The sequence below is a fragment of the Etheostoma spectabile genome, chromosome 7 (genome assembly GCF_008692095.1).
Source record: "Etheostoma spectabile isolate EspeVRDwgs_2016 chromosome 7, UIUC_Espe_1.0, whole genome shotgun sequence".
Taxonomy (NCBI): domain Eukaryota; kingdom Metazoa; phylum Chordata; class Actinopteri; order Perciformes; family Percidae; genus Etheostoma; species Etheostoma spectabile.
The window spans coordinates 30,891,371-30,904,114 of NC_045739.1; the positions used below are offsets into that span (position 1 = coordinate 30,891,371).

The window sequence follows — 12,744 nt, forward strand, 5'->3', positions numbered from 1 at the left end:
AATTTGGGATGAAGTCTCCTGTTTAACTAACAAAAAGAATGGTGATGTATTTTTTTTTTTTCAAATAGAGTTCAGACTGTCCATTCTTGTTCATTGTTTCCAACACACGTGAATAATACACACACATTTAAACGTTTGATCTCACCTTATGCAAATGCAATAAAAACAAGATGATATCTCCATGTAGCCCGCCCCCTGTTGTTCACTCAGACATGTTGATTTGTCTCCTGCACATGTTTTGCACAACGGTTTCACTCAGGATCATATCATCTATCTTTTATAATTCAAAATGTACTTCTTTTTTTTTACTTTTTTAAGTGGTCAACCTTGGGTCATCACTCAAGTCAGTGTCTGAGCCTGCAACGTAATCCACTCCATTTTTATTTCTATAGCACATTTCAAAAAACAAAGCTGTACAAAGTGCTGGACAAGATATAAAACATTAAAACACATATAAAACACATAGAACGAACAAAACAAATAATCACCGTCTGCTGAAGTACACAACTTCTAAACAGGAGCGTGGTAGAGCTACCGCATCAGCTCACTAAAATGTTGATTCCCGCTTATTAAAATGTAGGTCTTCAATGAAGATGTCATCTTTATGGCAGAAACACAGGTCTTTCCATTCATTTTGAATGGGGGTGGTGCGTTTTAGGCTGCGGCGGGGGGTGTGCTCAAAAAAACGCAGCAGGTCTACTCCGAAAAGTTGAAACCGACTTAACCGTTGGAGAAACACAAGCCCACGTCACGCTGACGTGGCCAATCATGTACGTTGTAAATAAAAACTCTGAAATCTCCAAGTATTTCCTTTCAGATTTCACAGTAACACTACTGTATATACATTTTCCAGTAGTGTTAGAGTGCTGTAAAGTTGACATTACAACCTTGTTGACATGACAACATCACAGTAGTCTAAGTACTAAGTGTTCATAAAGTTGATAAACACAGGTCCAATTCTTTTTTTTAATTATTATTTTATTGACTTAATTGAATTTATTGACTTGGTTTATTGACTTGCACGACCTTTTACGCCGACTAACTGACTCACTCTGGAAGTAAACTCTTTGTTTTCAAATGACCATCAATGCAAATGCAATGCGATTTCAAATGACCATCAATCAATGCAAGGTAAAAAATAGACATATGGACAATAGAAGATGGCTACCTTGAACATGCTAAATTTAAAATGGCTTATTATTTAGTTTTTAGAGGTGAGCAACTCCTCTACCCGGAGCTTATTGGACCATCGAGCAGAGGAGGACGGCCTAAGAACTTCTCGTGTGTATTTTTGGGGATTTTGTTCTTTTAGCTTGGGCCATTTTTGGTCTATGACCTATGTTCATTTCATTTCAGTTGCCTATATGATTGGGCCGCTTGTGCGCACCTGTGTTAACGTGCGCTTGTTGCCCCGTGTGCGCCGATGCGCTCATCTGTTGACATTTCCGATTCCTAGTTACTTAATAAAAGCAAATTTTCCACCCAAAACGTACATGTGTCATTAGTATGAGGGGTAAAAAATGAGATTTTAACTGGGTCCGGTTTGAATCGAGCTGGGACATAAACATCATAGGGTGGTGATGTTGCAGTGGATGTGCCACATGCCTTTGGTGTGGTGGGTTTGATTCCCACTGAACCAATGTGTCCCTGAGCAAGACTAGTCGCTCCGGAGACGTGCAACCTTTGACATGTATGGCAATTGTAAATTGCTTTGGATAAAAGCGTCAATTAACCATTTCATTACAGTGCAATATTTAAGACTTAATCACTTAATCTCATTACTGTGCAATATTTAATACTCAGGACTTTTGATACACCAAACTATATATTTTGCATAATGTATATGCAAACCCTTTATCTTTTTTACTATTTTATATATGTATATAGTTGCTATCAGGAACTGTGCACCACATTACCCTCTCTTTTTTTTTCTTCTTCTTTTTCTGTACTTATATTTTGTGTTGACACTGTAAAGCTTTTGCTTCAATCTCGTTGCACCGGTGCCGCACTTGTGTATAATGACAATAAAGACTTTCTATTCTATTCTAATTGACACGTATAGTATCTAAATTCCTGCTCGGACAGAAAAATGCGTCCTGATCCGCACTCTACACGACCTGTTAATGTCATATGAATAACCATAATTCCAAGGACATTATGAAACAAGATGGGCAGAATCCTTTTTATTCTTTTTCAACTCATGGCTGATAATGCAGAGGGTTTTTAGACTAATCCCATTGTGCCAGCCCTGAGTGATCCATCATCATACTATGTGAAAGCATGCCATTATACAGGAGCACTTGTTTTTCCTACTAAGTGTTAAGATAACCGTTTCATTGGTTATTGTTCATTGTTTCATTGTGACCTTTAACAGTACTGGCAGTACATGCTCCATCCATATATGAGCACTGTTAGGTAGAAGTGAGGGGTCTACTGTAGCTGTCATCCTAACATACAAGTCGTGACATGCCACTTCACATAGCAGAGTTGCACCATCTTCCTCAGTATTTCTTTGTGTTTGCTTCAGCTTTGTAGTGGAAATCTCTCATTAAGTCTGCATACAGAGCATCTGAAGCAAGATTTGTTCAATTCTGATGTGCATGACTTTTTGATCCTTACCAAAAGATGAAAGGATTCTTTTTTCTTTTTTTTGTTGGCAACGAGCCAGTCAGAGCACAGTAGACTTCATTACAAAGCCTGTGTTGTTGGGGGAAATGGACCAGTGTCATGGTCCTTCACTGACAAAGACTTCATCAGTGAAGCGACACCACCTCCTTTCTTTTATTTCAATAAGAGGATACCAGCGAGAGATTTGTAATTGTTTTCTTTTCATACCAAATGGAAAAAAAGCAAGCAAAACAGGGACATGCAACATCCTGTGGGGGGAAAACAACCCCCGCAGCAATATTTAAAGACTATTCCCATGTACCAAAAGCCCAGGAGACTAGAAGGATTTGGAATTCATTGTCAGATCTTATGCATAATTAAGCAAATCCCCCCCCCAACTAACACTACCCCAGACAGCGGGTGCTTGTTACAGTACCTCAGCTGTATTAGGCCGGAATCAGGCTCTCGTTACTTTTAGCTACTGATGATACTCGCACAAACATGATTCCTGCGAGACACGACATTGTTTGCCTTCATGACTTCCTTCATTTCCATATTTCCTGCTGGCTGTTAGAGCTAAAACACGCTAAGATCTGGCAGCCCGCGAGCCGCCGGCCAATTCCGTGTCTTGTTTATGGCGCCTGCTGTGAGCCGACAAAAGATGGCTCTGTTGCAAAGTGAGTGTGAAGTCAAGGTCCGAGACTCTTAGTGCTCTGTTTGGTCTTCCCTTCCTGTGAGTTTTCATTGTCTTTGTCTGGGTCCCAGTATTAGAACGCTGTTGGCCAATGAACCAAATTCTATTTAACCCTGGAATTTGTGAGTGGCTTACATGAGTCTTTTGTTTCTCCCCACTTGTTCACATAGAATAGAATAGAATGCCTTTATTGCCATTATACACAAGTACACGGTACTTGTGCAACGAGATTAAAGCAATCCCTTTACAGCGTTGACACAAACAATATAAGAATATAATATTACAATATAAAATATCAAAAATCAAAAATATAAAGTCAAAGATATAAAGTGTAGGTAGTGCAGAGAAAAAAAGAGAGGGGCGGGGGGTGCTGACGCACAGTCCTGAGTCCGGAGAGCAACTGCATACATATGTAAATTAGCTTTGAATACACATTTGTGTAAACATAGATAAGTGTTAACAACTAATAAATAATATTGCACAGTGATGAAATGAAATGATTAAGTACTAATATTAAATAAGTAAATATTGCACAGTAATGGAATGGAAAGGTTAAAAGGCTGCCATAAGATGCCATGTTACATGCACAGCTGCTGTCCTAAAAGCAAATTCAGGGTGTCAGGAAGTGTCATTTAGGCAACATCTGAGTTCTATCATTAGGGCGACATCCCTTAAGTGAAAGTGTCATCTGTGTTGGACGGGGAAATCTTTTCCACAGCTAACTGGAGATGAGAGAGGCGGCGTCTCGGCTGTGCTTAACCTCTAATGGCTTATTAACTATGCAACGTGTGTGTGTGTGTGTGTGGTGTGGTGTGTGTGTGTGTGTGTGTGTGTGTGTGTGTGTGTGTGTGGTGTGTGTGTGTGTGGTGTGTGTGGGTGTGTGTGTGTGTGTGGTGTGTGTTGTGTGTGTGTGTGTGTGTGTGTGTGTGTGTGTTGTTGTGTGTGTGTGTGTGTGTGTGGTGTGTGGTTGTGTTACTCAGACATGCCCGGGGGGGGGGGGATATCGACTGTCCGGCCTATTGACCCGTCTTCACTTCCTCCCCATCTCGCCCATTCATGATGCCATCCCAAAATGAACCCCCGCGTTATGTTCCCATCCCTCGCTTATCTTGTCGTTTCATTTCTCCTGCCGCTTCACGTTTTAATATTTATCTCTGAGCATCACTGCTAACTAGGGATGGGACAAAATATCAAAATGCCAACATGTCTTTGTCCTGTAAGGCCAAATTCTGCTCCCATAGTTGTGTAATTTTAATGTACTACAACCTTTTTACGGGCATTTCGTATTCCTAGTTATATCATAGCATGTACCAAGGTGTGTCATTATAGGGTTGTCTAGCAATATATTCATAATCTTAGAATTGCTGTGTCAAGATATGTATAGAGTTTTGTGAAGCATGTATTGTATTGTGCAGATAACATGTGATTCCAACTCCTACTGCTCACATGTGCACTTACTGTACATGGGGGGTCAATGAGGAAGCATTAAAAATGACCAAGAGGAGCCAGTGACAGCTTTACTAATACCCCTTGTGTGGTTAGATAACTGTACTCTTCTTTGTGTCACACATTTTCCACCATATGTCACGGCATGGCTCTGACTGGGAGCACGCCTGCCAGCCTGTGTACCGGAGCTTGTCTCTTGTTTAGGATTAGACTGTTTGCCTGTGAATGAGAGTGGGCTCCGATGTCAGATCCAACAGATTGCATGACTTCCTAAATAGCAACAGTTAGCTTGGACGGATGTCAGCAAAAGGCTGAGCAGCCTGACACTTCTCATTCACTCTGACCCGCCTCTGCTTAACAGAGGGGCTTTCCACCTTAGTGATTTCTGTAAATTAGCATTTCCTAGTGGACCCCCGTGGCTATATCTATCCATGATAGCACAAGCTTGAGTCTCTAAATTATCCTTGGCTTAGTGTAATGATTTCCCACCACTAAGCTGTTATTAGAGCCACTTCATCAGCCCGAGTAGGCAGCGAAGCTTTAGTAATGAAGAGAGAGAGTCCAAATCCAATCCAAAATTGCCCTCTTGACCTTCTGGTTTGTTCCCATTTGGTCTCTTGGAGCATCTCAAATTCTGTCCATGACTGATGTTCAACAATGCCATCTGATGATGACTCACTAATGCTCCCAGTGATTTAAATTGATCTGGAACTACTTCAAGGTTTAAGGTCCCATGGCATGAAAATGTCATATAACTTTATGAGGTTTTTTTAACATTAAAATGCATTCCCCCAGCCTGCCTATGGCCCCCCAGTGGCTAGAAATGGTGATAGGTGTAAACCGAGCCCTGGGTATCCTGCTCTGCCTTTGAGAAAATTAAAGCTCAGATGGATCGATTTGGAATCTTGCTCCTTATGAGGTCATAAGGGGGCAAGTTTACCTCCCCTTTCTCTGCTTTGCCCGCCCAGAGAATTCCCCCCCCCCCCCATGAGAGAGAGACATCATGGCTTTCAAACACGCAAAGTGGCAGTTGGTCAAGGCCACACCCCCAGCCTCCACCTTTAACCCCCCCCCCCCCCTTCTCAAAAGCTACAGACTCACAAGTGGCACATACTAAGGAAAGCTCATTGTTGGACTGGCTCTAGTGGCTGGAATTCCGCAGCAAGGCTGAATTTTGGGAAATAGACTTTAACAGTCAGCAACATAATAAACTAAAAGCCATGTTCAAGTAGCGTGCTTTGAGTATTGTGGTCCACATAGAGCCTAGAGAGGGATGGCTGCACAGTAGAAATGCAACTCATTATCAACTCATGTGTTGATTATGTGCTAATCAATGATAATGAATGATGAATCAATGATTTTAAATTAACAATGGATCAAACGAGCTATGTGTAATGTGAGCGTGTTCCCACAGAGTTACAAACTCACATCTTTCGTGCAAGAGAAAACTTGCTTCCAATCGCAGTAGCAATAATCAAACAAGCTCTGATGAACCCAGTGTTATAGTGGGTTTAGCAACATAATTGTCGATGATCAACATGGTCACATGGAACACGCGGAAGTAGATTTCTGCAGAATATTTAGCAGATTTTCCGCAGACTTTTAACCAAATGAAAAAAGAATTAAGATAAAACTCAGAATGTTAACACACCTCCATCCCACGTAGGAAGAAAAATCAGCAGATTTCATTCTGGATCACAACCTCAAGACAAAATATCTGCAGATTCCAGTTGGGTGATCAAATTTGTAGTTCTGCATAGATGTAGTAGTAGCTACTTTTTTAGTTTCCTGTTAATGACTAAAGTGGCGTGATTGTAAATAGGGTTTGGTGGGAGATTTACTTAATAAATTAAATGACTGATCTTGGAAATGAGTTTAAATGAAGCTATGGATTATGTTTCTGGACCATGATGACTCTACAAAATACTGATGTCTGTGTATGTGCATCTGTGACACATGCATGCAGGCATGCGCGACATGTCTGCTGGGTGTATGTGCTCAGCTGGTGGCACTAGGCTGAAGTGGAAACCGAGGAGTGGCAGTTGCTCCAGCGTCCGTTGGGAGGTTGTGGTTCATGTGGTCTACATGACACCGTGTCTCAGTGGGTTTAGAGCCGCGCTCTCCCTTCTGTCTCTGGTTAGCGTTCTTCCAAACAAGCATTTTGAAATGATGTATCAGAATACTGTCAAATTCAACATAAACTATCCACTCGTCTCTTGTAAAATGTAACTATTTCTGCAGCTTATTGCAGTCAGTGGATTTTTTCTCCTGAGACTGTATTCTGAGAAAATGATGCAACAAAGTATGTAATTTATTTTACTGTGCCTTGAAAATCCATTTTCTTTTTTTAATCTGCAGTAGACTCACTAGACACGTTATCTCTGTTCTTGAATGCACCACAGGCCTTGGCCATGGGGGGTTCCAAGAGTAAACCCAAGGATGTTGGCCAACGAACCCGCAGCCTCGAAGGCAACCTCAGCTCTGGAGGAGGAGCTGGAGGCCATTACCTCAGCTCCAAACAACAGTCCTTGACACCCAATCGTAGTCCCACTATAGATGGAGGTCTGGGTGGAAATCAGCCCGTGACCAATACCCCAGAGCTGGCCCTGTTTGGAGGTGTGGACAGTAATACTGTCACTTCTCCCAACAGAATCACACTAGCAGGTGAGAACTTTGGCTTTTAGATTTAGTGGCTTGTTGTGTGGGTTGTTTGAACTGTACTTTATGCCCTGTATGTGCCGTATGTCTTTTGTAAAAGCCAAACTTTCTCTTCATTTTTAGGAGGTGTGACAACCTTCGTGGCATTGTACGACTACGAGTCTAGAACGGCCTCAGACCTGTCATTCAGGAAGGGTGAACGCCTCCAGATAGTCAACAACACGTAAGGAAAATACAGAAACCAATCGCATGCACACACAAACACACTCAAGAATTGTCCAAAAACACATATTCCATGCACTGTGTAAATGATGAGGAATAACTGCACATAGACACGTCCACAGATTGTCTGTCTGAGTTATTGCTCAGTTGTCTGACTGGCTGCTTTGCATGTCACTTGTCGTCTCTCTGAGACCCACTGTAACCATAGGAACGGGCTTCCCTCACATAGAGCTCGCAGAAACGTGTCAACTTGCACATTTCTCCACAATGTTGTGCTTAACTCACGGAGAACTGACTACATCTCGCTGCTCAGCCCACCTCAGTAGGGACATGGCTATTTGTGTTACTTTTTTCTAAGAAGTAGACAGACAGTGCGAGACCCAGTTACCAAGCTCACATTGAACCTGTTTAAGAGGAGTCATCTAGTTTTTATAAAATATGGGCCTGCTCTATGAATCAATAGAGGTGCAGTGAACCATATACTGTAGTGCTGCACCCCCAGTGCTGCTTGCCTGCTAACAAACTACTGACCTAGAAGGCAGCAGCTGAGGACAATAGAGGATTATCGCTGCATCTGGCCCCTTAAGCCAAAGACCTGGGTCATTATTGGGGCAAGTACACCCAGAACCATTAACAATCTCTAAGACTAGGTAACGGGTTATCACAGTCAAATAAGGTGTCAGTCAGGCTCGTCTTAGCTGTCTGACCTCATAGGCTTTTGTTATGATAATATCCGAGACGGTTTAGGACCGAGACGCCCCAACTCAGAGTCATTCCTGCCTCTGTGTCACGTAGGTTGCTCCACTGCCACGCCTCTTTAGGACACTAGCGGTGGGTCCTGAGTGGATTGATTCCTGTGGGAGAAGTGAACGTGGACACAGATTAAGAGCGATTATTTCGCCCCATAGTCACCAAAATACAGCGGCTTGCATCAGTTTACACCCCCATGCTAAAGTTAATTCAAAAGAGGTATAAAAAAAACATCTTTTACAAATTGATCTTAATGCTTAATTCAAAAAATATAGGAAAATCCAACCACCTTATGATACAGGGGGCATTAAGTATACACCCCCCTATGTTAAATTCCCATAAAGGCAGGCACATTTTTATTTTTAAAGGCCAGTTATGTCATGGATCAGGATACTATGCATCCTGATAAAGTTCCCTTGACCTTTGGAATTAAAATAGCCCACCCCCCCCACATCATCACATACCATTCACTGTACCTAGAGATATGCATGGGTACTTGACATACTGTAAGATCATCTCTCAATGCAAATCAAACCAGCTATTAGGCTAACTGAAATAACACCATGCCAATCTCTATGTATGGTGAAGGGTAAGAACTGATAATGTGGGGGGGGGGGTGTATTTTAATTCCAAAGGCCAAGGGAAATTCATCAGGTATCCAGTCCAGTGTCCTGGATCCATGAAATAATGTGCCTCTATGGGAATTTAACATAGGGGGGTGTATACTTATGCCCCTTGTATTTTAACATGGGGGGGTGTATACTTATGCCCCTGTATTTTAACATAGGGGGTGTATACTTATGCCCCCTGTATTTTAACATAGGGGGGTGTATACTTATGCCCCTGTATTTTAACATAGGGGGGTGTATACTTATGCCCCTGTATTTTAACATAGGGGGGTGTACACTAATGCCCCTGTATTTTAACATAGGGGGGTGTATACTTAATGCCCCTGTATTTTAACATAGGGGGTGTATACTTATGGCCCTGTATTTTAACATAGGGGGTGTATACTTATGCCCCTGTATTTTAACATAGGGGGTGTATACTTAATGCCCTGTATTTTAACATAGGGGGGTGTTACTTATGGCCCTGTATTTTAACATAGGGGGGTGTATACTTATGCCCCTGTATTTTAACATAGGGGGGTGTATACTTATGCCCCTGTATTTTAAGGAAGAACATTTATTTATTTATAATACGTTATTCATATACCAAGAATTGGTATCCTTAAAGGTTGGAATTGTTTTTTTTGCTAAGGCATTAAGATCAATTTCCAGAAGATGTTTATTATTCCTCTTTTTAATCAACTTTAGCATGGGGGTGTAAACTTATTCAAGCGACTGTAAATATTGGAAGTCACATATCTCTGGAACATTCTGACACTAAAATGTCCTTTTTCAGACGAATCAGGAGTAAATTACCTTTTTCTCTTGCGAGATCTGGTAACACAGAGAAGCTAACGTCAGCTAACGCCCGTGAACGCTGTCACCCTTTTTTTTAGCTGTGTAAATATTTAATGTTCGCAAAAGAACATATGATTTAATTATACACTCACTTTTCATCCATCCACACACGAGGCCACGCCCATTTAGGAGACATGAAGTGTGGGCCATTTCGTGCAGCGCGTAATGCGCTTTCTTTAGTTATAGACAATATTTTATAATGATGTGCCCAGTGCATGTTTTTCACCCGTCTTCCTCATCATTGTGCCTCTTTCGTCTGCAAGTTATGTAATGGTTTCAATATTTTACATTCATTGCTTTATGCAGTGTATTGGTTGTGTTATAGGTCTGTTCTGTGTACTCTGCTATTCTTCCACTGCTCATAACATGATATCTGTGTTTTCTTTAACCCCTTTCTCCTCCACCATTTCCCTTTCACCTCTCCTTACATTTCTCTCTTAAAAAAAAAAAAAAATCACCATTTTTTACAGGAGGAAGGTGAACTGCAGGTTTGTGAAGCTTCTCTGGAATTGCATTTGAGTGTGCTGTTTGTCTGCCTGTGTGTTTGTGTCACCTGAAGCATACATATGCACTGTAATACCACCTCCCTAGTAGCAACTGACCGACCACATAACTCTGCCCATTACCCATGAGCCCTCAGCACTGTAGTCACGGGAAGTTGGTGCAAAGCCTTGCAGCACTATAATCAATGCATCTTAAATGAAGGCAATTAAGGTACTCAAACTGTAATTGAGATTAGGGCTGTGCAATTAATTGAATTTTAATCGCGATTTTGGCTCCAAATGACCACAAAAACAATGCAATCGAGTAAAAAACAAAACAATTTTGGGGTTTTTCTTTTATTTAGTGTTTTCAAAAGATTGTGAACAGGCACTGTAACAGTTGATCTCATTACGTGATTCACAGTTTTTCAAATTCAATAAATGCAACGTCCTTCCAAAAGAATTGTAGTCCTAGTTTGGATTCTGGAAGTGAATGTCGTGCTGCAAAACTCCTCACTACCTAATAAAGTAGCACACAAGCACCACCCCTCCGTGTTGTCATATCCACACAAATGCATGTTTTTTTTTTTACTTATATAACCTCCAAATGTATATTTTAACAGTTGAGATGCCTGGGCTTGCATTTATCAAGCTTGTCCCGGAGCAAAGAGCTCAATTACTGTAGGGGGGGAAGGGGATCAGCAGCAATTTATTTATACTCTGAGATGCTTGATAAACACCAGCCCTGTAAGTCAAACTGAGTGTTTTATTTGCGTGTTGGATGTGTGATGAGCCTCGCTGTTATCCTTTCATCTGTGCAGAGAAGGCGACTGGTGGCTGGCGCGCTCCCTCACCACCGGAGAGAGCGGTTACATCCCCAGCAATTATGTGGCTCCATCTGACTCCATCCAGGCAGAAGAGTAAACTTTTATTTTATTTTATTTTATTTTTCTGTCTCTTGTATGTGTCTTTCATCAAGCACATGAAAGAAACACCACTTGCATGTTGGATTCTTAAGAATTTTCTTTGCTTTTTATCTTCAGTGGGAATTCGAAATGAGAATTCAAAGGAATATTTCGACATACATTTGCTTTCTAAGAGTTGAGATGATGAAATTGGACGGTACAGCCAGCAGCCAGTTAGCTTAACTTAGCTTAGCTTAGCATAGAGACTGAAAACGGGGGCCACTGCTTGCCTGGCCGCTTTCCAAGATAATGACATCTGCCGACTCTGTATACACATGAATGTCAATACAAGAGTGACCAATGACCATCAGAATAACTGCGTTTCTTCTAGTCTTCTTGTCCTGCAGTGGTCAGTTAATCTATTTCTGTGAAACAGAGCTACCTTTGACACGACTCCTTATTTGTGAGACACTACCAGCGTACACATTCGGATCTATTCCTGCACCCTAGTGTCCACTTCACGCTGATTCCGCCCTGAAATCTCCCTCTGAATGGTTTACTGCATTTTTTTTAACATGCATAAATATCATCCTATCACCTGTTGACACACTATTATCTCGTTCGCTTAATCCGGTCAAAAGACAGAAATGTAAAAATGTCATTTTGTGGGTTTTATGGGGGGTTATGTGTGGGACTATTTCTTGCCTGGCAACCTCACCGTTACGACAAGACTCCTGGAAGTCCCTGCGCTCTGCAGAGAAATAGTCACGCTCATTACCCACTGGTAGGCGGATTTCTTTTGACAGAGCCAGGATAGCAGTTTCCCTCTGTTTCCAGTCTTAATGCTAAGCTAAGCTAACTAACTAAGTTCCAGCTGTAGTGTTGTATTTATTTGAGTAATGTCAATCTTCGCATCTAAGTCTCAGCAAGTATTCCTTTGAATGAACGGGGTACGTTTACTGTTTTCTTCTCTTGGGAGAGACGTGCACTGCTGATCTTTACGTGCTAACCTGCTTGCTTACACAGTCAAAGCCACACAAACAACTTTTGTACTTTTATAACAACTCAATTTCTCACTTTTCCTCCTGCCCCTGCAGTCATCTCAGACTGACTCTAGAGTCCAGGTAAGCAGCTGTTGCACTGTATGCATTGCATTTAGAATGCAAAGACCGAGTTTCACTTCACTGCACTTTCTAAAAACACCCATGAGCAACCACTCACCCTCGCTTCGTCGTTCCTTCTCTTCCACCCACATGCATCTTCTTCCCCTCACCAACCTGCTCCCTGTGTGTCCCGTCTTCTTTATATCTCGACCTCGCCCAGGTGGTACTTTGGCAAAATCACTCGCCGCGACTCCGAGAGGCTGCTGCTAGTTTGGAGAACAGGAGAGGGACTCTGTGTTGAGAGAGTGAGACACCAAAGGTAGGTGGTGTTTGTGTGTGTGTGTGGTGTGTGTGTTGTGTGTGTGTGTGTGGTGTGTGTGTGTGTGTGGTGTGTGGTGTGGTGTGTGTGTG

General features: G+C 41.9%; 1 protein-coding gene across 1 annotated transcript in view; it reads left to right on the forward strand.

Annotated features, from left to right (window-relative positions):
• src (v-src avian sarcoma (Schmidt-Ruppin A-2) viral oncogene homolog) overlaps window positions 1-12,744 on the forward strand; it is a 40,691-nt gene that overhangs the window by 17,700 nt on the left and 10,247 nt on the right. Inside the window, 5 exon segments of the mRNA XM_032521224.1 lie at window positions 7,149-7,411; window positions 7,529-7,628; window positions 11,147-11,245; window positions 12,554-12,600; window positions 12,603-12,656. Of these exon segments, the coding sequence (XP_032377115.1) occupies window positions 7,159-7,411; window positions 7,529-7,628; window positions 11,147-11,245; window positions 12,554-12,600; window positions 12,603-12,656 (553 nt within the window). The 5' untranslated portion in view covers window positions 7,149-7,158.